The sequence below is a fragment of the Poecilia formosa genome, unplaced genomic scaffold (assembly GCF_000485575.1).
Source record: "Poecilia formosa unplaced genomic scaffold, Poecilia_formosa-5.1.2 Scaffold159, whole genome shotgun sequence".
Taxonomy (NCBI): Eukaryota; Metazoa; Chordata; class Actinopteri; order Cyprinodontiformes; family Poeciliidae; genus Poecilia; species Poecilia formosa.
This window is the reverse complement of record NW_006800098.1, coordinates 44,530-65,740: the sequence shown is the minus strand read 5'-3', so window position 1 is coordinate 65,740 and position 21,211 is coordinate 44,530. Positions and strand designations below refer to the sequence as shown.

The following is a 21,211-nucleotide window of genomic DNA, read 5'->3' as shown; positions in this document are numbered from 1 at the left end:
TGCTGAAAATTAGCTCCAGATGTGAACTGTCATCACTTTAGCTGCAAGTATTTTTTTAACAAATTCGAAGCTGGTTTTAATTCTGCAGACGCCGTTTTATATTACCGATAACTGTAGTTCACAAAACATACTTCTTGTTCAGAGTAGGATTAAATAACTGTAACATGGTGAGAAGTTTTTTTAATAATTGGACATAATCAGACAGAAACATTGTTAAAGTAAAGGTGCCCAGCTACTTGGCTTTGTACTTAAGGCGACAGAGAATATTAGCAGAAGGAAGAAAGCACAACCAAAATGGAGCAACTACTAAACATCTCTCGTGATTATCCATTCAGCACTCTTACATTAGATCAAAAAGCAAATATGCTGATTATGAGCACTTTTCTCCTTTGTCATCTTCTAGGTTGCCGTGGTTCATTACAGCGATGAGCCTCGTATTGAGTTCCATCTAAGTGACTTCAAAGACAGAAACTCTGTGCTCAGGGCTATCAGAGGGCTGCGCTACACAGGTGGCAACACCAAAACAGGTTAGCTGAACCGACTCAAAGGTGAACTGTTCTTTTCTCTGTCTTCCACATCATCAAATGGCAAGTAAATCTTTTAAAAGTGATCTGTCTATTGATGTCACAACCTCAAGAATGTATCATACTGATGTAGAGGCAAAAAGAAAAAATCATATTTACTGCTGTGACGTTGATGCTCTTAAAATTGTTTTTCTGACACAAGCCAATGAAATTTACTTTAAAAAGCAAAATAAAATGACTTGAACATGAACGCTGTTTGTAGAAACTAAAGAAGATCAACATGCTGGAATTAGGAGTTATCTAAATACTATATTAGTACATTTGTGTCTCCAGGAAAAGGCATCGGCTATGTTCTACAGGAACTGTTCATGGAGTCTTTGGGGATGAGACAAGATGTGGCCCATGTTCTGGTACTGATCACGGATGGCAGGGCCCAGGATGATGTGATGCCACCTTCCAGGATTGCACGTGCTTTAGGTGAGTTCCAGAAACCTCTGGATCCTTGAAAAACTTAATAATACAGGGTGTTTTAAATGTGTTCTTGCCTATTTCACACATTTTGTCTGTACTGATAACTGAGATATTGACAACCTTTCGTATGCAAAGAACCATTCTAACTAATACTTGTTTGGAGCTGAAAAAACCTGTGGGAACCTTTTCAAAAAATGTGCCTTTCCAAGTTTTATAATGCCTAAATGTTTAAAATTTAGCCTATGGTTAAATTTAATTTGTATTTTTAGCTCTCAGAAAAAACTAAAAATCAACATTTTCCACTGTTACTGACTTTCTGTTGGGGAATTTCTACTAATTACAATGGAACAAAATAGTAGTTGATTTGTATTTTTCTGATAGATTAAAACTAGGTACTACATGATTATGAAATGGAAAGATTTCAAACTAGGTGTACATTTGTGTTAAAGCCCCTTATGTCAGTGCAGACCAAATACAGGCCATCTTCTTTCACACATTTGCTGCATACATGACATCTGGTAAAATGTAAGTACAACTGTTTGTTTTTTTTATCTGTGGATTTCTTATTCCAAGATGGCCGTAAAGGCCTGATTTGTGGATTGCACAACTAATAGTTGATAGATAAAAGCTCTGATTTAAGCTGATGAAGGTGAAAGTGTATTATTTGGGAAGTTTGCAGTTGTGTGAAACCCTCTGAATGCTTGAACGGTGCTCCTTAAGCTGCTGAAAAATATTTCGCATCAAATGACTGCACTGAATTAGTTCATCTTTATATTAAATTATATTGGTTGAAGAAAATATCTTGGCATATTAATAACTCATAAGTAGAGAAATTATGTCTCAATTTCAGTTAAACACTTTGGTGAATGCTGAATTATTGCAGGTACATTGCTGTATACAACTCTGAATACTTCAATCTGTTTTTCTGTAGGGGTTAGCATATTAGCAGTTGGAGTTTCCAATGCAGACATCGAGGAGCTCAATAAAATTGCTGCTCCCAGCAGCTATAAAAATATCTTCTACTCGCCAACCTTTGATGACTTCCCCTCCATAGAGAGAGAATTTATCCAAAGCATCTGCAGTCAGGAGCTTCTCTCTGAATTCAAACTACCGGATGAGGTAAGAAAAGGAAAGACTGCCTCAATAGTTTTCTCCTTACTTCTCATACCACAATGGGTGGAATGAGTTCATATTTCCTGCACACACAAAAGAAAAACAATGCCGATCGAAGCGTTGCAGTTATCTCGTGGTTATGATGCGGTTTTATTGTATGTAGAAGTCTTTCAGAGCCCACAGGAATGTGCAATTTCGATGCGTGTAGAGATGGGAGTTATTCATGTGGAAAAGGAGACACATGAATAATGATGGAGGATCATTATTCCTATAATGAATAATGATGAGGATCATGGAAGATGGAGACATTCAGTCCATCTTCAAACTCACAAACAATAGCTCCGCAGGAGCAAATACGTCACCGTTCTTGACTTCATTTTGACGTCAGAGCAGTGGATAGAGGAGATGAATGCAGAGAGAGATTCGATGTCATTAGGCTCCATTGGAGAGTTAACATTGTGTTCTTTTCTTGTCATTTTGTGCTCAGTTTGCTCAGTTGGACACTCCGACTGAAGACCCAGAGGATTTGAATAAACCTTTAGGTCCCTGCGCCTCACAGTGTGTCAAGGTGTGTACCCCTCAACAAATTCAACAAGTAAACTTTCTCCTTTGTGTTTTGGTTTGCTGCTCATAATTATCTTAATTGTATGCTTCAACAGGGCCAAAAAGGGGAAAAGGTGTGTTAATTGTCTCCCAGTAGCATTTTAGATTATTTAAATTGGTGTTTTTAGCATATTTTTTCCCCTTCATTTTAGGGGAACGGTTTTGGTCTTGGTGGTTTGGTATGTTTACTCTTTACATTTGATCATTTTTCCTTATAGTTTAATTTATTCTGCATTTTTCAGCCTTTTTTTCCATCATGATGTAACTTTATAAAATATAATTTTGTAGCAATTTAGGCAAAGCCCTGGACAGTTTGATCCTTTCATATCATCCAAAGGAGAAATAGGAGAGAAGGTAAGAGCCAACATGCATTTAATGTTATCATGCATTTTAATATCTCTGCACCACTATGCCAGTAAAACAATGCAAATTCCACACTACTGATCCCAATATACATAAAGTCTTCAAGTCTGGAGCACATCAACAGTGATGCACATATTTAAAAGTTGTGATGAGACAAAATCCCTTTCATTTGAGGTTGAGGACTAATTCTTTTCCCACGTGGGACACCAACACTACACCTATACCACGTTCTACTTGGAAGTAGGAATTATAACTGGGAAACTGTAGCATGCTAACTACTTCAGCAGTTGTCACAAATACTTTGGACATTTGTATTTTGGCAACAAATATGCTGAATTATGTTTGTACTGCACATGCGGGTCTTCAAATTCTTGCCAAAAATTTGACAACTCATGAAAATCAGGTTCATGTCCAAGCAGAGCAAACAAAGTCCCCAGATTAATTTTAGCCCAGTCTTGGTAAAACTATGGTCAATTCTAAACACTGCCCTCTGGTGACCAAAATGTGCAACAACAGAAATCAATGTAATGAACATATTTAAATGTACAAAACAACAATTTGTGCAACAACCTTCAAAATGAACCAACTTATCAGCTTTTCTGCCTGTTTGATAACAAACATGTTAAGTATTCACATCATATTAATACAGTTATTACAATGTGTTATATCTTAACAATGCTGAGGAAGTTGTGCATTTGTGTAAAGATTCAAGCTCTCAATCTATAGGGACCTCCAGGAACGGATGGCATCCCTGGGTTGCCAGGGCGACCAGGACGAACCGGACCTCCAGGTTCTGCTGGTCAGCGGGTAACTAAATTTAGAAATAAATAAATAAATCCCATTGTCACTGGTCATATTCTGAAAATATAACGTTTTTTTGTCTTTTTCAGGGCCTTCCAGGTGTCCCAGGGGAAATGGTGAGATGAAGAAAAGTTTTGAAAAAACTTTAACTTTGTGAACTTGAATTAGTTTTCTCCAAATGCAACAAAAATCATGTCTTGCACCTGCTGCTTCTCTTTTCTTTAATGTACCAAGAGGGCCTACCAAAATGTTGTTGCTGATATGTTTTGTTGGAAAATATATAAAACATAAAATAATGGTACACAAGGCGCACACAAAACTAATGTTGCAAAGAACAATGGGAATGAAAGCGTAATGTTTCTAGAGACATATTTTACAGCTGTGAATGTAACAAAAGGTGCTTCTACAAAAGAGATTGAATGTAAACATATCCACACTTTTCAGATTTTTGTTTGAAACACATATTGCACACTATTGGTCTGCTACAGAAAACCATATGAACATGTCTAGAAGTTTGTGCTTGTAACATAACTGTGAGAAATTTAAAGGGATATGAAACCACAAATTATTAATCTTAGAGAGTCTGGAGCCAATGGATTTAAAGAAATGATTAGGTTTTATAAAATGTGTGTTTTGATCTTTTTAAATGTCTAATGTGTCAAATTAAAACAAGTATTTTTTTAATCTCCTCATGCTGTCTCATCTCTGTCCGTCGGCAGGGTCCTCCAGGTGTCCCCGGTTCAAAGGGACAGAGGGGAGAGCGAGTAAGTCAGATGTTGGGCTAAATTCTCCAGACTGATTTCAATTTATTTTTGCCCATTTCCTGAATTAATATCTGCAGCGACTTGTCCAAAAATATGAATGTTGTGCAGAAATTCACCTTTTACTTTTGTTGCATCAAAGGGAGAGCCTGGCTACGTTATAGCTGGTACAGATTCAAATTTTGTGCCTGGAAGAAAAGGAGAACCTGGATCTTCAGTAAGTTTTAAAGAAAGTGTTTGGCGTTGAGTGATGCTGAGCAGTTCAAACCTAATTTCCTGGAGTTGCTCAGGGCCCGCAGGGACCACCCGGGGTACCGGGAGCGAATGGATCACCTGGCCTCCCCGGCCAGCCCGGCCCGCCAGGATCACCAGGAATATCTGTGAAGGTAGATATTCACTATTTATTTTATCCTTGCCTACTGATGTGTTGCATAACAGAATAATTTTGGAGAAATATAGATTTTCCTTTTCTTTTTTTTTGGTTCATTGGTCCAGCTAGGCTGCTTTTATTTTTGTGCTTTGTAGGGAGATCCTGGAGCTCCGGGAGCCAAAGTAAGGATGACGCCTCTCTTGTGTTTCTTTGTGTTAAATGACTGGCTGGTTCTTTGGCTTTAATTTTACTTTAACACAATTCTTGCACTTAAACCTATTTTTATAACTGCAGAATCACTTTCTTTGTTATATAATATAGCTGGGTTTCTTCATTAATTTTTGAAAGGGTTTACGAGGGAAGCAAGGCTTGAAAGGAGACAAAGGAGAGCCAGGAAAAGATGTAAGTTCATAATTGTTACATTTATAAATGGTGGGAAAAGATATTGTCCAGGAAAGAAGGGCTAATATTTAAACTTAATGGGGGGAAAAATGTTGAAATACTCCTTTTTAAAATGTTTTTTGTTCACTGTTGCATTATGCAAACTCCTGCAGGGTATTGCAGGTCTTCCTGGTCCCATTGGCATCGATGGTATACCAGGATTGCCAGGTCACAAAGGAGAAAAGGTAAAACATCCTTTACACTTGTGAGTGAATACATCTTGGACTTATAGATTTAATTTACTATGGATGCATCTTTTGCAGGGTGAAGACGGACTCGGTATACAAGGAATCCAAGGTCCTCAAGGAGAGAAAGGAGAGAAGGTACATAAGTAGAGCATCAATGTTGCTGTGTTGAATTTAGCACGATTTCAAAAGAAATTAGAAAAAACGATGGAAATGCATATTGGGGTCCATGGTGCTATGATTACAAACACAGAATGAAGGCTGTTAATACTTAAAAATAGGTGGTTTGGTCAGATAAGACAAAGAACAAACTTTTCATCAAACACTTCATGTGGCCTGGTAGAAAACAAAAAATGGCCACGTTTTGATAGGATAATGATGCAAAATCTGCTTGTGCAAAGATCCCGCTCTGTGCGCTCCAACCTTGAACATTGATGAAAGGCTAGCTGCTTCTACTGAGCAAAAGGGTTTGTTCACTGTCCTAACAGGAAAGGTGTCTAATGGTGCCAAATGTACTTTGGACATTAACATTTTTCTGAATGTTTTTGTTTATTTTTCAGGGAAATATTGGCTTAACGGGAGCAGAGGGACCAAAGGTACAAAACACTGATTTTCAGCATGGAAAATGTCATATTTTTGATTAAAAAAATAAATAAATACATGTAAATATTTTGCCCTTCTAGGGTGACCGTGGAGACCAGGGCATCCAGGGACTGGGTGGACCCCGGGTTTGTAGTTCATTTCTATGTTCCGCTGATTTCATGCAACAACCTCTGCTTGTCTTTACCCTGCAGAGAATACGAATTAATTGTGCTGGCTTGAAATGAGTTATAATCAGTGTCTTTTTAACTGAGGCTAAGACTCTGTGATGAAAAGATTCACTTGGTGTGACTCATTTTTACTCTCAGGGGAAAAAGGGATTGAAAGGAGAAAAAGGGGACAAGGTGAGTTTCTCTTTCAGTAATGTATTCTCCCCTCATTAGATTGAAAACTCTTTATGTTGTGCTAAAGTTGAATAATTTTTATTTCAGCGATAAGACTGACAATATTAGGTGTGCATGTAGATGTAAAATCTGTAAACTTTTTTTGTTATTTTAGGGAGAGCAGGGAGAAAAAGGACCAGATGGACCACAAGGACCTCAAGTTAGTGAAGTTTATTATTAGTAAAATATAGATGTCGCACAAGAACACCTACTGTCTTCACTGATTGACTTTAGAAAATTATAAACACATATCTGTTTATTTTCCTTTTTTATTGGAAAATAAAAACTAAAATTGATTATAATCTTGTGCATTGTCTTATCAGAGGTACTTAAATTTTGAAATGAAGAAATAAGGAAGTCGCTTTCAAGGTTTTCTAGATCTGATTTTAATTAACGTGGTTTGAAGAATTTTGAGTAAAACTTTTGATTCTCAATGGGAAAATTAAACATCATGTTTTTCAATTTGTTATTCTTGATTTGAAGCTTTATAAGATTTTATGTGAAAAACTGTTGTCTTCGGGACCAACCACAGCTTTTAAGAGACTACACCACCGAATCGTCATAGAGACAGCAAACCAAGTTAAAAAATCCAGCATATTGATAAGTTGATTCAACTGTTCCAGGGACTAATTGGGCCAATTGGATTGAAAGGAGATGAAGGACAAAGAGGAGCCCCTGGAGATCCTGCGATGGGTGTAAGAAAACATAGTTATGCATTTAAATAACACAAATTAAAGCATTTATCACTGAGTTTCCTTTTCCTTTTTGTCAACCAACCTGGCAGATAATTGGCCCACCTGGAAAAAAAGGTGCCAGGGTGAGTCAGTTTCTCTTTATTGATTCTACTTTTTAGGTGAAAATAGCACAATATATTTGCAAGCAGCATAATTTTAACAAACCCCAATTCACCACTAAGAAAATCATAGTATTGCTGCTCTAAGCAATACCAAGTAGTTTTCAAGTAGTTTTTTTCCACTGCTGAGTTTGTGTGGCTTAAAAATCTGGATTATTTCATTATGTATGACACATTTGTTCCTTCACCTGTTGAGGAGAAAGCACCATCAGTATTCTCAACAGCTTTCAGCAGCATGTGAGGTTGCATTTGAGGGCGATGCCTCTGCAGAGTGCAATGAATTACACAGCCATCCACCTTGTGTTTTCATTTGGCAAAGCTCTGCCTGCACATACCTTGACAAGTACAGTTCGAATAACTTTTGCACAAAAATCCAAACTCTGTGTGCTTTTCACGGAACATTTGGAAATGCTTGCAGCAAGTCAACGGAGCATGAAGTTGTAGAATCTTGTGTCTACACTTTATTTTACTTTTGCAATCTAAATGGTTTAAAAAAAAATCTCTTTCTACATGTCCCTCCCTGTTGCTCCTTCTATTTCCAATCATCCTCCTCCCCTCTGCTAAATGTTATGTTGCTTCTTTTAGGCAAGCAACATATTTTACAGCTGTAGCCTGGGAAGCTTACAACTTCATTTGGTCACTCAAGGTCTGGTCAATGTGCAATTTGGAGGTGTGTGCGTCTTTCCCCTTTTGAGTCTATTGCACATCAGTCTCTGCAAACCATTGGAGACTAGGCTGAAAACTTTTTAAAAATAACCTTTAAGCAGGTATCAAACTTTTCATTAAACTTGCATTTTTTTATTCATTTTTATTGGCCTAAAATATTGTAATCTTAAATGTCAAGTTTTCATTCACTGTGAACACAAATGGCATCAACTGCAACAACAGAATGGATGCTTGAAAACATCAGTGTCTATTTAATTTATGCCTCGCTTTGTGAATGGAGTTACTGAGGTAAATTAGCTTTACCATAATCTAATTGGTTTACCATGTCTGTATAAGGAAAAGATGGGGACACATGTTTATAGTCGACAAGTTCAGGTGGAAATTTGAAGCCATTAAAACTATTCACTGATAGGAAAACCACAACCTCACGTGTTCTTAAGTTGGCCAAATTTATTTGTCTTAACTGGTTGAAGATATGTCTCCCAGCTGTGGGGAAGTGATGTTTTTGATGTTTTGCTCCATGAAAACATTGCTAATTAATTGTTCAGGGTATTCTTGCACACTCACTCAGCCCTCTGGGTCCGCTTATCAAACACAATTAAGATTTCTCTCATTAACTTTTGCGGTTGGCTTCTGAATGCTTCGTTTAAGGGGACCTTTTTAATCTCAGTCCACAGGGTATCATTTGGAGAGGGAGCGGGGGGGCGGAAACAAAACTTTGGCCACATTCATGACTGTCTCTGTGTCCACGTTGTGTATGTGAACATTTTCCTCCTGTAGGGAGATCTCGGCCCAATTGGTCAAACAGGTCCTCAGGGAATTAAAGGAGATCAAGGAGAGAAAGGAGAAAAGGTGAAAAGAAAAAAAATGTTTTCATCTACATATGTTCAGGTAGAAGCAGAGGAAATATAACTGCAATTGTTTTGTTTTTTTTTATTTTTCATGCAGGGAAGTCCTGGTTTTGGGATTCCAGGTCTTCCAGGACAGAAGGGGATAAATGGTGAGAGGGTGAGTTACTAACAGTTTTCATATTGTGAAGCAAAAAATAGAAAAAAATTTTTTTTTAAATGTTTTGCTATTCTTAGGGAAATGTTGGTCTGTCAGGGAAGCCAGGACCAAAGGTCAGTGAAATAAGTTTTTATTTTTTTTCACATCAGTTAAAGTATTTGGTAAAATTGTCTCTAAACACAAGTTTGTACTCATTGATTTTAAAATATTTTTTACTTGCATGCTTTACTTTGTGCTTGGTAATAATACATTTCATACATCAGATTTATTGTGTATTAAATTAAATCTCCCTCAGTAAAAACAAAACACACAAAAAAACTGAAAAACCTTTGTTCTCCACGCATGCCTCATATTTTCACATCTATTTTCAAGCATCATTTACGATACGAAATGGCCACTATTATAACAGAACCCACAATGACTCAATAATTACCGATGGAAACGAAAGTCTGGCTTAATCTCTCAGTATTTTTCAGGTGGAGGATTTTCTCAAAGAGCCTCATTCCCTGTAACAGCAAGCAGCAGGTTTTATCAAGGATGCTCTAACACTAACGGCTTGCAATTTAGCTATTACCACCAGCAGACTGATAGTCACAGCCTGATGCTTGGAGTGAAGGGCTTGGACAAAATTTTACCTTTTTTTCTTTTCTTTCTTTTTTAACTATTACCAGAGCAGGATCAAAGCAAAATTCACTTGGTTACCAGTAACATAAATGAGTATTTGCATTTCTCTGTGTTTAACACTTAGTTTAGTTAAACCAGCTTTTAAAGTGGTTTCATTTTTAAACCCTTACAAATACTGTAAGTATTTACTAAGGCTGAAAACAAGATTTATGTTTTTTTTCTTTTTCAGGGCAAAGATGGTGCAAAAGGGGAGAAGGGAAGTGTTGGCTTGCCTGGAAATTCTGGAGAACCAGGATTAAGAGGTAAAGATGTAAGTAAGTCCTGTGTGGCTGTTAAACAGCAATTAAAATGAGTTGTTGGTATAATGCTGTTCATTTCATTACATTAGGTTATTTGTAAAAGAGTGGATTAAAAATTCAAACCATACACAGCAGACTGCTAGCAAAACTCAGGTCAAAGTACAAAGTTATTTGCACCCATTAAATTTCTTTGTGTGTTAACCAGAAGCTTCAATGGATTTAAAAAGCATTTTTAAACTAAAAGGAGCTGAATACATATTCTCACCACTCTTTTCAGAACTTTCTCAGTCACGTCTCTTTCTACTTCCACTTAACAGTTATGCTCCACTTTGTTTTGATGTCGGATAAAATCCCAAAATGTGGCTGCTTTTGCTATGCAGTGTATTTATTTCAAGTTATTTAAGCGTTAAAACATGAGCAAATGTCCAACGACGTCAACAAAAAGTTTTCACTGAATTGAAGGTCAGAAAATGTCAAATTTAGCTTTTCCTCAATTTCACTTCCAGCTTGTACAAACAGCCATGTGTCGACACAGTAAATGCATCAATATTCATTGTTACTTGTCCATATAGGGAGCACCTGGAGCGAAGGGAGAACCAGGAATGAAGGTACGATCAGTCTGGCTATGTGGTTTCAATCATTGTTTCATTTGAGCTTTTAGTGTCTTACCCTGCTTCTTAGTATATAGACTCTTCTGTCAATTAGGTCATATCATGAAGTATTGGTGTAAAATATCTATTATTTGTGAACCTTGCAGGGTGACCCAGGGTTCACTGGAGAGCCTGGTGAAAGAGGAATAAGGGTATTTTTATATATTTTTTTGCCTTCTTAAAATTGAGAAGTGACACAGATTTGAATGAAAATCAAGTTTGATAAACACGATGGCAGTTAAAGAACAGATTTTTATCCGATCTGTGATTCAGCTGAATAATGAACATGTTTGGATCAAACATTCAGTTTGCATAGATTTGGTAAAGATATCAAACTGAAAATAAATTTTAAAAAATGTACAAATAAACTTTTTTTTTTTCCATTGTAAACCTTTTTGCATACCTCAGTTTTACCCTTATGTTACAATTTTAATTATACTATATCAATGTTTGCTCTGGTTTAAAACTATATCCTAATCGAAAGCTTAATTCTGTTGATTTGTTGTTAATCAGGGTCCATTGGGGTTACCAGGGCGACCAGGTGACCCTGGAGAAAAAGGTGAACCAGGTCTTCCTGTAAGTTGTATTCCACGATGGTCACACCATCTTACTGCCCTCCCAGATTTTTAGTAACGATGTCAGGCATTTATTCGCCCACCCTTTATTTATTCTATTAAAGGGTACTGATGGAAAGAAAGGCGATAAAGGAGAAATGGTATGTTTGCGTGTGCACTCCCTCCCCCCCCTCTCAGTGATTGTTTCTCCTTCTGGCTGCTTTCTGATCATTCTTCTGCGCCAGTCACCCTTTAAATGCTGCACAACCTTTTATCCTCTTGTGAAGACATGATTCCTGATTTGATATGATGCTAATTAACTTGGCTTTTTGTGTGTGTCACCCTTGGAAGCACAGTCTAATTTTCCCTTGTGCTGCAAACACTTGGTGTTTTGTGTGACGTCTTAGATCCTAACTGTTGCTTTGTTCCTGTTCTTTTAACGCAACTGGGATTGAAACAAAGGGGAAACCTGGACCCCCGGGAACACAAGTAAGCAAATCTGAATTGCTGTTTTATACTTTGTTCCTTAAAACATATCAACGTTTTGACAATATTTGTATTTAATTGTTTTTCTTGGGAATAAATAAGATTTGTTGCCCTGATAATCGCCAGGTTGTTGCAGAAAACGGCATACTGACCAGAGTTATTAAGGTAACTAGAACAGAAAACATGCAGCATCCTCAGTCAGAATTTAACTTTTTGTTCCACAAGATGATAACCCTTAGTTTTTCTCTGCTGTGTTTTTATTGTTTTTAACAGGGTGACCCTGGAGAACCGGGCCAGCCTGGCCTGAGAGGAGAAACGGGTCTACCTGGGCCAAGAGTAAGGATTCAGTCCCTTACGTGTCAAGATAAATATATAAATTAAACTAAGCTGCTTATTTTTACAGATATCATTAAGAGAAGTAAAGTGAAACTCAAAATAGTTTCAATTTATGATGACTGCATATATCAGGATGTAAAATTGGTGATTATTCTCTAGAGTAATGAAATTCAAATTCAATTTAAAAATTAATATCAAAGGGAAAATAAATGATCAAAATGGCAACTTTTGAACACATGCTGTTTGGTTACCGAAAACATTTTTTTACGTTAATAATAAATATTGTAGAACTTGAAAAGAAATTTCATTATATAATCATTATTTCAACTGTAACATAAGATAACTGCAAATTCCAATTGGCTCAAAGATCACATAAAAACATGAGAAATAGGTGGGGGCAGGGTTGTGCTTGAACTGGGTCAATACATCGAATCTAATCAATATATCACTCATCCCCTTTTGTATATTAATTTCTGTTTTGTTTTGTGTAAACGGTCTTGGAATAAGTTCACAGTTTTTAAGGTATTTTAAAACATCAATTATTGAAAATTGCTTGAAATTATTTGCTAACAATGGACAACAACAGTACTAACAGATGCAGTTGCATAAATATTTGCTTGCAAGAAATTAAATTAAACATTCTCAAATTTTTTCCAGGGACCAGAAGGAAAACCTGGATTACCGGGAAATTTGCAGGTGCCTCAAAATAAAATCCCATGTTGCATTCTTCTGTTTGTGGGACTTAATCTTGGACTTAAAATGTGTTCAGATATTAAACATTTTGTCTTGCAGGGCTCTGGAAGAGATGGACTTGACGGCCTTCTAGGAAAACCAGGAGTAAAGGTTGAATTGTTGAAAAGTACTGTCAAGAGTTTTCTGTAACTTCTCATCACTGAAAAATATAAAAGATGTTTTGTCTTTTGTGTAGGGAGATAAAGGGCATAAAGGAGAACCTGGTCCAGTAAGTACATACAAAATACAATAAATGGTTACTTTAAATAGCTCTCAAATTGGTACAAAATTGTCTCTAGATGCACAGAAAGACCTGTGACCAATCCACACATAGCGGAAAGATGTCTGCGTTATAAAATGTTTTTGTGAGCTCTATGCATGCATGCATCTATAGACTTAAGGAGGTGGCAGTGCTGCAGGCTGAAGAGGTTTCACTCGGCACAATCAAGTCAGCTGCAACAACACTAACCCTACTATGCGCTATATGAACTAGAATCTTAATCTATTTTTAATGGGCAACTTTTTTTATGTGATTTACATAATTTAATATCTAAATTGTGTAATTAGCCATCAATTTTCTGTTACTTATTCAGGTCCAGATTGTGATAATGAGATTAATTTTATCATTAGAAACTATTCTTATAAGATGCTGCAAAGGAGAGGAAAGATGTGGTCTAATGATACATAATTGTTGTTCATAATATTCCCATTAAATTTCTATAATACTGTAATATTCTGGTGTGTACAACCATGAAATGGGAATTAAACTGCATTATGTTTGGTATTGCATTGTCTTTAAATTGTAGTAAATCAAACTTGGTGAACCCTACAGAAGTTGTGTTTAAGAACCCCTGAAGTTGCATATACAGTTCAGACCAGATGCTTGGAGAATCTGTATAAGAACACTGTTATTTTTCTTATTTAGATTAAGTAAGAGTAAACTTTTCAGTTAGGATTACATAAATTAATTTCATTTTTGGTGAATGACAGAATGATAAAGGTTTTTTTTGTTTTACTTTCTATAAATTGAGAAGTTTGTGTTCACTTAGATTTTGATGAATTCAAGCTATTTAAATGAGCTTGAAACCAAAACTTAAGCTAAAAACAAAATCAAAAATACACAAACCCATCGTTCATGACAGATGAGTCTACCAAATGGATGAATGCCATTATTGGCAACAAAATTAAATGTTTTGGGGAAGCTGTTTAAGTAACTGACCTAGAATAGGAAACATTTAGTCAGGTTTTGTGTCAGATGCTTAGTGGGCAATAAATTGTAAACTGCAAATGTTACAGCAAACTGGAAGCTTGGATAAAGAACTGAATGATTCTATAATGCGGTTTAGATTTTAGGTGGGGGGTTTTTGTGTGTGTTGACAGGTGATGGACTGATAAGGGAGTCTAAGTCAAGTGCTCCCTTACCACTGTGCCGTCACCACACTAAAAAGTAGCATCACTCAGAAACGGTGTCATCTTTTTTTTTGTGCAGAATTGGTGCATGTTTAATTACCCTGCACGACACAATGTAATTCAAGCTTTACCAATCACTTTTGAAGAGTGTTAAATAATACTCTTAAGCATTACTGCTACGTACGTACAAGTTTCAGTGCATGTGGATGCGGAAAAAACCCAATTGTCATCCGACCTGTGAAATGATCTGGGACACTTGAAGGCAGGAGTAGTTTCTGGAGCTCACCGAATCCAAGTGTGTGTTAGGTTTATTCCTCATATTCTCTGATTAATCAAGTTTATAGCAAGTTGTGTGTGTGTGTGTGTGTGTCAATGAACAGAGAGGAGAGCAAGGGATTGCTGGAATGCCTGGATTACCAGGAACTCCAGTGAGTATCACTTTGTGTGTGTGTGTGTGTGTCAATGAACAGAGAGGAGAGCAAGGGATTGCTGGAATGCCTGGATTACCAGGAACTCCAGTGAGTATCACTTTAAAAAGCTCCAGATGAAGCTTTGTGGTCAATTTAGTTTCATGTACTGATTGCTTGTTTCTTCAGTTTACAGCCAGTGTAATCTCAGGACTGTTAACAAAAAGGGTTCAATTCAATCCACATTTAGAATGCTATTTTAACCTTTTTTGATTTTGTTTCAGGGGAGACCAGGCATTGATGGGAAGAGAGGCCTGCCTGGAAAGGATGTGAGAAATGCAAGCTACATTTATGACAGTCTTACTCCATATTTTATGTATCTTTTCCCATGAGCTTCAAAACATTCACATTGTTTTTACCCACAGGGAGAAAATGGATTCAAAGGAGAGGATGGAAAAAAGGTATTTATGAAATACTTCAAAGTAACAATTTTGGTGCTATGTTTTATTTTTGATTTTTTTTGGAAAAGTGTTAATTTTCCTCTACATTTAAGGGCGACAAAGGGGATCCTGGTGTCAATGTGAGTCGTTTTGAAGGTGATAAAAACATCGTTCTGTCACCTTTAAACTGATGTACCAACTAATTGTTTTTTTCTTTTTTTAAAGGGGAAAGATGGAAGTAAAGGGGAGCCAGGGCCTCCAGGTTCGCCTGGTAGGCAGGTGCTAGTCACGACTGAGGTAGAAATAAACCCATGCTTTCATTGTGATACCTTAACCTGGAAGCAGATATCAAATCTTTCATATATTTTTTTTAAACTATAAGTAGAACAACCTTCAACAAATTTTGAGCATTGACAATCACTGCAACTTGATTTTACATTTTTATTGTTTTATTGTTTGTGTAGCAATTTCTTTCAAAGTTTAATTTCATTTGCACTAGTAGGTGTTTTTTTATGTGTTGTAAATCTACTAATTTCTAAGTATGGAAGGATTAAAAGCAATATTAAAAATCAGGAACTTTTTATGTATGGCTAGCTTTGACGTCAGTAAGGAAAAATATACTAAAACATGATTTTTCTGCAACATTTAAAGAAGTTATTGTTGTATGTGCCACACGTGGAGCAATTTATATGCAGTTAACTTTGAAAAACAAATGAGCAGAATCAATGTTGCTGCCAATTTTCCACACACTGGCTCCCATAATACCAATAACACTCCCCCAGTTTTCATTTATAGGACATGTAGGAAAATCTACATGTAATTTAAGTGGAGATATCTTTGTTCAGGGCGCCACAATTGATGACATTCGGCAGGCATTTCCAATCCCAATGGGTCCACCAGGAGCTACTGTGAGTTTACTACTTCTATATACACAACATGTTTCTGCATACAGCATGAGCAGCTCATAAATAATTGCACGTCATTCCTGCTGCCGCTCGGCATAATTCATGCATTGCCTGGATAGAATCTAAATCGTCGATGAGCGATGGCTGCATTGTATTTTACTTTAGGTTGAAACTGGCTGCGGAAAGAATAAAAACAGCATTGCAAGCTTGATGTCATGCATATTAGATGCATGCTCAAAATGTCTTGCTCCTCTGTTTCTGTGTGTGTGTGTAGGGTGCACCAGGACTGAAGGTAAGGCTGTATCACTGTTGACTGAGGATGGCTTAGGCGGAAATATGAGCTTGATGCTTTATTTGTCCTATTTTTCAGGGGGGGAAAGGAGAGCGAGGCCTGAAAGGGGAAAAGGTAGTTACTGATGATTTAAATGTGAAAAACATGAAAATGGAAACTGCCTTATTGTGCGCTTTATAAACATCCATATCTATACAGGGAGATGCTGGCGCTCCTGGAAAGTCTCTGGAGATGAAGGTTGAACACATGACATTGTGATTCCTCCTCTGGGATACATTCTCTGGGTTTATGCTATTGTCACTGAAAATATTTTGCCTCCATTTTAGGACGTTGAAGAAATGTTTGAAAACTATGGAATAAGGGTGAGATTTGGACCTTATAAGTCTATGAAAATTAAGTGTGATGGCACATTGTCATGTTTTTTTTTTTCCCCACAGCTGCCTTTGTTGAAGGCTTTGATTGACAGGCTGCTGCAGGACGGTATAGAGGAACTGCTCCAAGTGCTCACTACATCCAAGAAAAAAGAAAAAACTGATACTCACACCTCCAATATCATCACCGAGTACACTGTACGTAATGTCAATCTGGATTTTTTCTGCTCATTCCCCAAGAGGCCTCTACACAGCCAGGACAGGAAGAATAGAAATGTAATATAAGCAAGTCAACATTATGTCCAAATCATGCTGAGGCAGTAAAGAAAATTAAATGCAAAAGGATCCAAGAAAGAGTCAAATAATATTCAGCCTCACCATTCTTTTCTGCTACTCTTAAATTCTGCTTTTCTTAATCTTTCGGCGTCTTTTATATTTCATGCGTAAGAATTTTGTTTTGCTAATCAAATCAGTCATTGCATAACATTATGAAGAAATAGACTGTTTTGTTTTTGGTTTTTTTAGAGTTCTTTGAAATTTGACCTCACCAACAAGCCACTGATAGCATTAGATGACGAGGACAAACATTTAGAGGGCGAACTGCTTGATCCTCTGTCAGCTGTAAGTATTCAACTTGGTAATGATGAACTGATGCTAAGGCATGAATTTCCTCATAAAATAAGGAAAACTACAAGGTCTAAATATAGAAATACATTTCCACTGAGGTTTCATTAAATGAACCATGATATGTTCCACATTGACATGTTTTTTGTTGCCATTAACATGATTAACATGCAGCAGTACTGGCTTTTTATCTCCCTAATTACATACATTCTGACCGTCTTTCATTTTGTTTTCTCTGAAGGGACCTTTGATTGAAACCGCAGAGGGTCCAACGCTGTGGACCATGACCACAGTGGACGGAGAGAAGAAAGTCACCAAATTAAAGGGATCCAAAGGGACAGGGGAAGAAGACTGGGATGGGGACAAAGTGTCTTCACTCAAAATGAATCGGACTCTGGTCAATTCTACCTTGAACCACACCAACGTTGAGGAGGTAGGAACTCCTAATATTCTCAACGTTGTTTGGAATCTCATAATTTAACGCTGCTTTGGGATGTGACTGATTATTATTCCGTTTTGTCATTTTTTGTTCTTGTGGTTAAATATTATTCAGTTCAATAACTTCATTAATTAGCTGTCTGCAAATCACTCTCTAATTAGAATTCTAAAATCTACCTTAAATATTGAATTAAACTAATATCAAAATGCAATTTGATAATTAAATTATCCATAATTTTTGTTGAAATGTTCTAAATGTGTCTTTAGACGGTCTCAGTATTGCCTGAAACTGTGCTGGAGACTGTTCTCCTCACACAGGATGACCCACTGAAGAAGAACTCGGCACCAAAGAAGAAGAACAGGGAACATGGGAAAGTAAAGCTTTCTCATTAATACACTTTAAATACACATGAAATGCTACTCAGTTTAATTTAATGCACATATTTAATGGTGCACACTTGCCTTTCATGTTTTAACTCATTCTACAGAAAACATAATGACGTGAATTGAATAAAAATATTCAAATCAGCTCTTGAAGACATGTAAAGATTTAAATCTCTGACATTTCGTTGCAAGTTAACAGTGGTGGTGTTGCAGGTGTGGGCAGGAGTTGGTGCACTAATGAGATGTATGCAGTAAAAAAAAGGTTAACCTAAAAGATATTCTTAACCCAGAAAATATAACAGAAGAAAAACATATTTGGCGTTCGATTTACTGCAATCCCTATACGTATATATATATATTTTTTGCCGCTAAAGTACTTACTAAATTAAGTACTTCACTTTGCTATAACTCTAGTTATGAATGGTTTAACTTCGGTCATCCATAAACATATTTGTAAGGTGGACTTTTGTCTCAATAACTTTGCATCAACTGAGTTCTTTATTTATTTTTTGTCAAAATTCCTCTGAATAAATAGAGAAGAAAATCATCAATGAGCTAAAACATGAAGTCAGTGGTGTGATTCAAATAAATAAAAACTGGATTACGTCTTGTGTATTTTTGTATTCACCTTGATGATCATTAACTTCTTCCCTGCTGTTAGTATCACTCTTAACTTATCAACCATAATTTTACCAACATCGGAAACATGAGGAACTTGTATCTTTTTCTCTTTTTTCCCCCCTCTGACTGTTGACTTTTTAACCAGGGCAAAGGAAATAAAGGACGACAAAAGAGGCAGAGACGACGCCTGGTAAATGTCCTTAAAGGGTGTCAAACTAAACATGGAAACTGAACTTACCTTTTCTTTTAAACTGACCAAAATCAAAGAAATTAGGGGTGTAGCTGATATTATCAGCCGAGTCAAAGCCAGCAGTGGCAGTTTTTGATGTGGCGCTATGGGGAAGACGCAAGTACTTGAGAATCAGTAAAAAAAAAAAACACGTGATGAACAAGTTTTCTGTAGTCTTAATGTATGTTCAGAAGTTGTAGTTGTCTTATAATTTGATGCTGAGAGTATGGAGACATGGTCAGGTGCATTCTGCCTGCATGCAAAGCATTTTATCACCTTTAAGATAATAGATTTTTACCCTGCCTTCTGCTGGTGGCAAATAACCATTTCTAAACTTTTTTAAGAGGCTGTACTTTGATTAAAAAAAATAAAAAAGTTCCCAAAAATATTCTTAGTGTCATCTTGTCGTCTTCCCGTAGACGCTGTATGTTGCATTGTCCCGTCTCGTGAGCCGAATGAATCGTTACACCCCTAATGTCAACTAACACTTCTCGACCTACTAAACTCCAAAAACAAACTCTAACAGTTCTAACATAACATAAACCGACAAGAAATAACAGCTCCTTTAACTACATTTTAATAAATTAGGACTCAATAACTAATTCTAGTTATAACACCCTCAATTAACAGTAGATTTTATGGATGATGCCTCTGCAATATGGAGCATGTGTCTGTTTTAATATCTATGTGCTTCCAATGAAAATGTTGACTTAATCGGTGGATTGCTCTGTGATTTCTTGGCTTTGTTCTCCTCAATCACACAACTGATGTAAATGTTGATAATTGCAACTTTTCTCTTAAGATGAATAACGAGCACAAGCAAAAGGAAGAGGAAAACGAGGACTTCTATGACGATGAAGAATATACTTATGAATACGAGGTAGGCAGTGGTTGCACCAAATTAGTAATTCAGTCTCGGTTGGGAGCTTTTTCTTAAATGTGATGTTGATGACGTGGATTATCTTACAGATTCAAGCTCGGGGGATATAGAGGCTTCCCCCCCCCCCTCCAGTTATCTCTGGGGACTCAAAGATATCTGTGCTCACACAAATACTGGAAAGCGTTGATTAATGACACACCCACTACCTGAATTTAATCATTAGGGTTGAATTAGTTTGTCAGTGCAGCTCGCTGCATCTGCTGTGTATGTTTTGCACCAAGGGTGTGCATGTTTTAAAAGTTATGATGATAGAATTTTTTGTTTGTTTCTTTGAAACAGGAAGAACTTTTCCCAGACGAACCTACAGTCTCTCTGGAGAGGACAGGGAAGGGAGAGGTAAATTTGCTTCAAACAGAATGCTCTCATCTGTGTCAGCTGGACTGGGTATAAACGTCATGATTCATTTTTAATGTAAAATATGCTCAATGCTTTTTTTTGCATGCGGCTTGAAGCCTAAATAGATGAATTCCCAAGTCCTGTGTATGAAAACAAAGCACGATTGAAACAATAGACAATATAACTCTTATATTTAATTATGTTCTTTGAATCATCTTTGCAGGAGGAACAGCTATTCACACAAAGTCCAGACCCGTTTGAAACCTCCAGTCGTCCTCTAGCCACCGTCAGAGAAACCGATGCACAGGTAACTGCTCATTATGGATGGCATACTGTGTCATTTTAGCTTGGTCAGCATGCACAAGGACACATCCATAAAATGAAAGTTATCTTTTTGTTCCAATGAAAACCCCCTTATAGGAATATATTATTTTGTTTTTCCCCTCTGATGTAGTTGAGGGATGTCCCCTGAGTGTTGTTCAGAGAAAGTTAGTTTGCTCTCTGGAAAGTTTTTCCCACTCTTGTAAGAGGGTCAGTCAAAAAACCCCAAAAAAAAACAAGTGTGTTGGTAAAAACATTATTTTGTGTGAAGCGTTGAAACTCCTCGAACTCATCAGTCTTCCCTCTAGTCAACTTCCCTGATCTTTGCTGAAGAAAGCATCGCCGTAATATGATGCTGCCACAACCATGCTTCACACTGGGAATCTAAGAAGGATGATGCGCTTTAGTTTTTTGAAAAGAACACTTATTCCAGATATTGTCTTTGTCCCTTACATTGCTTGTGGGAGGCCGCAGCAGGACTTTCAACAACGGCTCTCCTTGCAAATCCTAGGTGCTACCAGTGCTACTTTTTAATTGTCTGACTAAAATGTCAATAAAATACATTGAACCTCCTGAATATAATGTGACAAGATATGAAAGTTTAAGGGGTCTGGATCCCTTGTATTGCTGTTGCTGTCTCTTAAAGAAATGCATGTATGGACTTTCAATT

General features: G+C 36.9%; 1 protein-coding gene across 3 annotated transcripts in view; it reads left to right on the top strand.

Annotated features, from left to right (window-relative positions):
* col7a1l (collagen type VII alpha 1-like) overlaps positions 1–21,211 on the top strand; it is a 56,050-nt gene that overhangs the window by 16,128 nt on the left and 18,711 nt on the right. The window contains exons 22-75 of one of the 3 annotated variants that reach the window (XM_016677666.1): positions 404–527; positions 858–1,001; positions 1,927–2,114; positions 2,596–2,676; positions 2,768–2,785; positions 2,864–2,890; positions 3,000–3,065; positions 3,801–3,881; positions 3,965–3,991; positions 4,595–4,639; positions 4,779–4,853; positions 4,927–5,022; positions 5,162–5,188; positions 5,355–5,408; positions 5,561–5,632; positions 5,711–5,770; positions 6,193–6,228; positions 6,316–6,360; positions 6,541–6,576; positions 6,731–6,775; positions 7,239–7,310; positions 7,400–7,432; positions 8,915–8,986; positions 9,083–9,142; positions 9,220–9,255; positions 9,996–10,076; positions 10,638–10,673; positions 10,823–10,867; positions 11,229–11,291; positions 11,395–11,430; positions 11,732–11,758; positions 11,882–11,920; positions 12,029–12,091; positions 12,749–12,787; positions 12,884–12,934; positions 13,020–13,052; positions 14,614–14,661; positions 14,925–14,969; positions 15,066–15,101; positions 15,194–15,220; positions 15,306–15,377; positions 15,926–15,988; positions 16,260–16,277; positions 16,356–16,391; positions 16,476–16,514; positions 16,604–16,639; positions 16,715–16,846; positions 17,174–17,269; positions 17,514–17,705; positions 17,978–18,085; positions 18,861–18,905; positions 19,747–19,824; positions 20,164–20,220; positions 20,444–20,527. In XM_016677666.1, the coding sequence (XP_016533152.1) occupies positions 404–527; positions 858–1,001; positions 1,927–2,114; positions 2,596–2,676; positions 2,768–2,785; positions 2,864–2,890; positions 3,000–3,065; positions 3,801–3,881; positions 3,965–3,991; positions 4,595–4,639; positions 4,779–4,853; positions 4,927–5,022; positions 5,162–5,188; positions 5,355–5,408; positions 5,561–5,632; positions 5,711–5,770; positions 6,193–6,228; positions 6,316–6,360; positions 6,541–6,576; positions 6,731–6,775; positions 7,239–7,310; positions 7,400–7,432; positions 8,915–8,986; positions 9,083–9,142; positions 9,220–9,255; positions 9,996–10,076; positions 10,638–10,673; positions 10,823–10,867; positions 11,229–11,291; positions 11,395–11,430; positions 11,732–11,758; positions 11,882–11,920; positions 12,029–12,091; positions 12,749–12,787; positions 12,884–12,934; positions 13,020–13,052; positions 14,614–14,661; positions 14,925–14,969; positions 15,066–15,101; positions 15,194–15,220; positions 15,306–15,377; positions 15,926–15,988; positions 16,260–16,277; positions 16,356–16,391; positions 16,476–16,514; positions 16,604–16,639; positions 16,715–16,846; positions 17,174–17,269; positions 17,514–17,705; positions 17,978–18,085; positions 18,861–18,905; positions 19,747–19,824; positions 20,164–20,220; positions 20,444–20,527 (3,345 nt within the window). The remainder of the gene's footprint in view (positions 1–403; positions 528–857; positions 1,002–1,926; positions 2,115–2,595; positions 2,677–2,767; positions 2,786–2,863; positions 2,891–2,999; positions 3,066–3,800; positions 3,882–3,964; positions 3,992–4,594; positions 4,640–4,778; positions 4,854–4,926; positions 5,023–5,161; positions 5,189–5,354; positions 5,409–5,560; positions 5,633–5,710; positions 5,771–6,192; positions 6,229–6,315; positions 6,361–6,540; positions 6,577–6,730; positions 6,776–7,238; positions 7,311–7,399; positions 7,433–8,914; positions 8,987–9,082; positions 9,143–9,219; positions 9,256–9,995; positions 10,077–10,637; positions 10,674–10,822; positions 10,868–11,228; positions 11,292–11,394; positions 11,431–11,731; positions 11,759–11,881; positions 11,921–12,028; positions 12,092–12,748; positions 12,788–12,883; positions 12,935–13,019; positions 13,053–14,613; positions 14,662–14,924; positions 14,970–15,065; positions 15,102–15,193; positions 15,221–15,305; positions 15,378–15,925; positions 15,989–16,259; positions 16,278–16,355; positions 16,392–16,475; positions 16,515–16,603; positions 16,640–16,714; positions 16,847–17,173; positions 17,270–17,513; positions 17,706–17,977; positions 18,086–18,860; positions 18,906–19,746; positions 19,825–20,163; positions 20,221–20,443; positions 20,528–21,211) is intronic. The other 2 variants (XM_016677665.1, XM_016677667.1) reach the window with 2 other exon arrangements.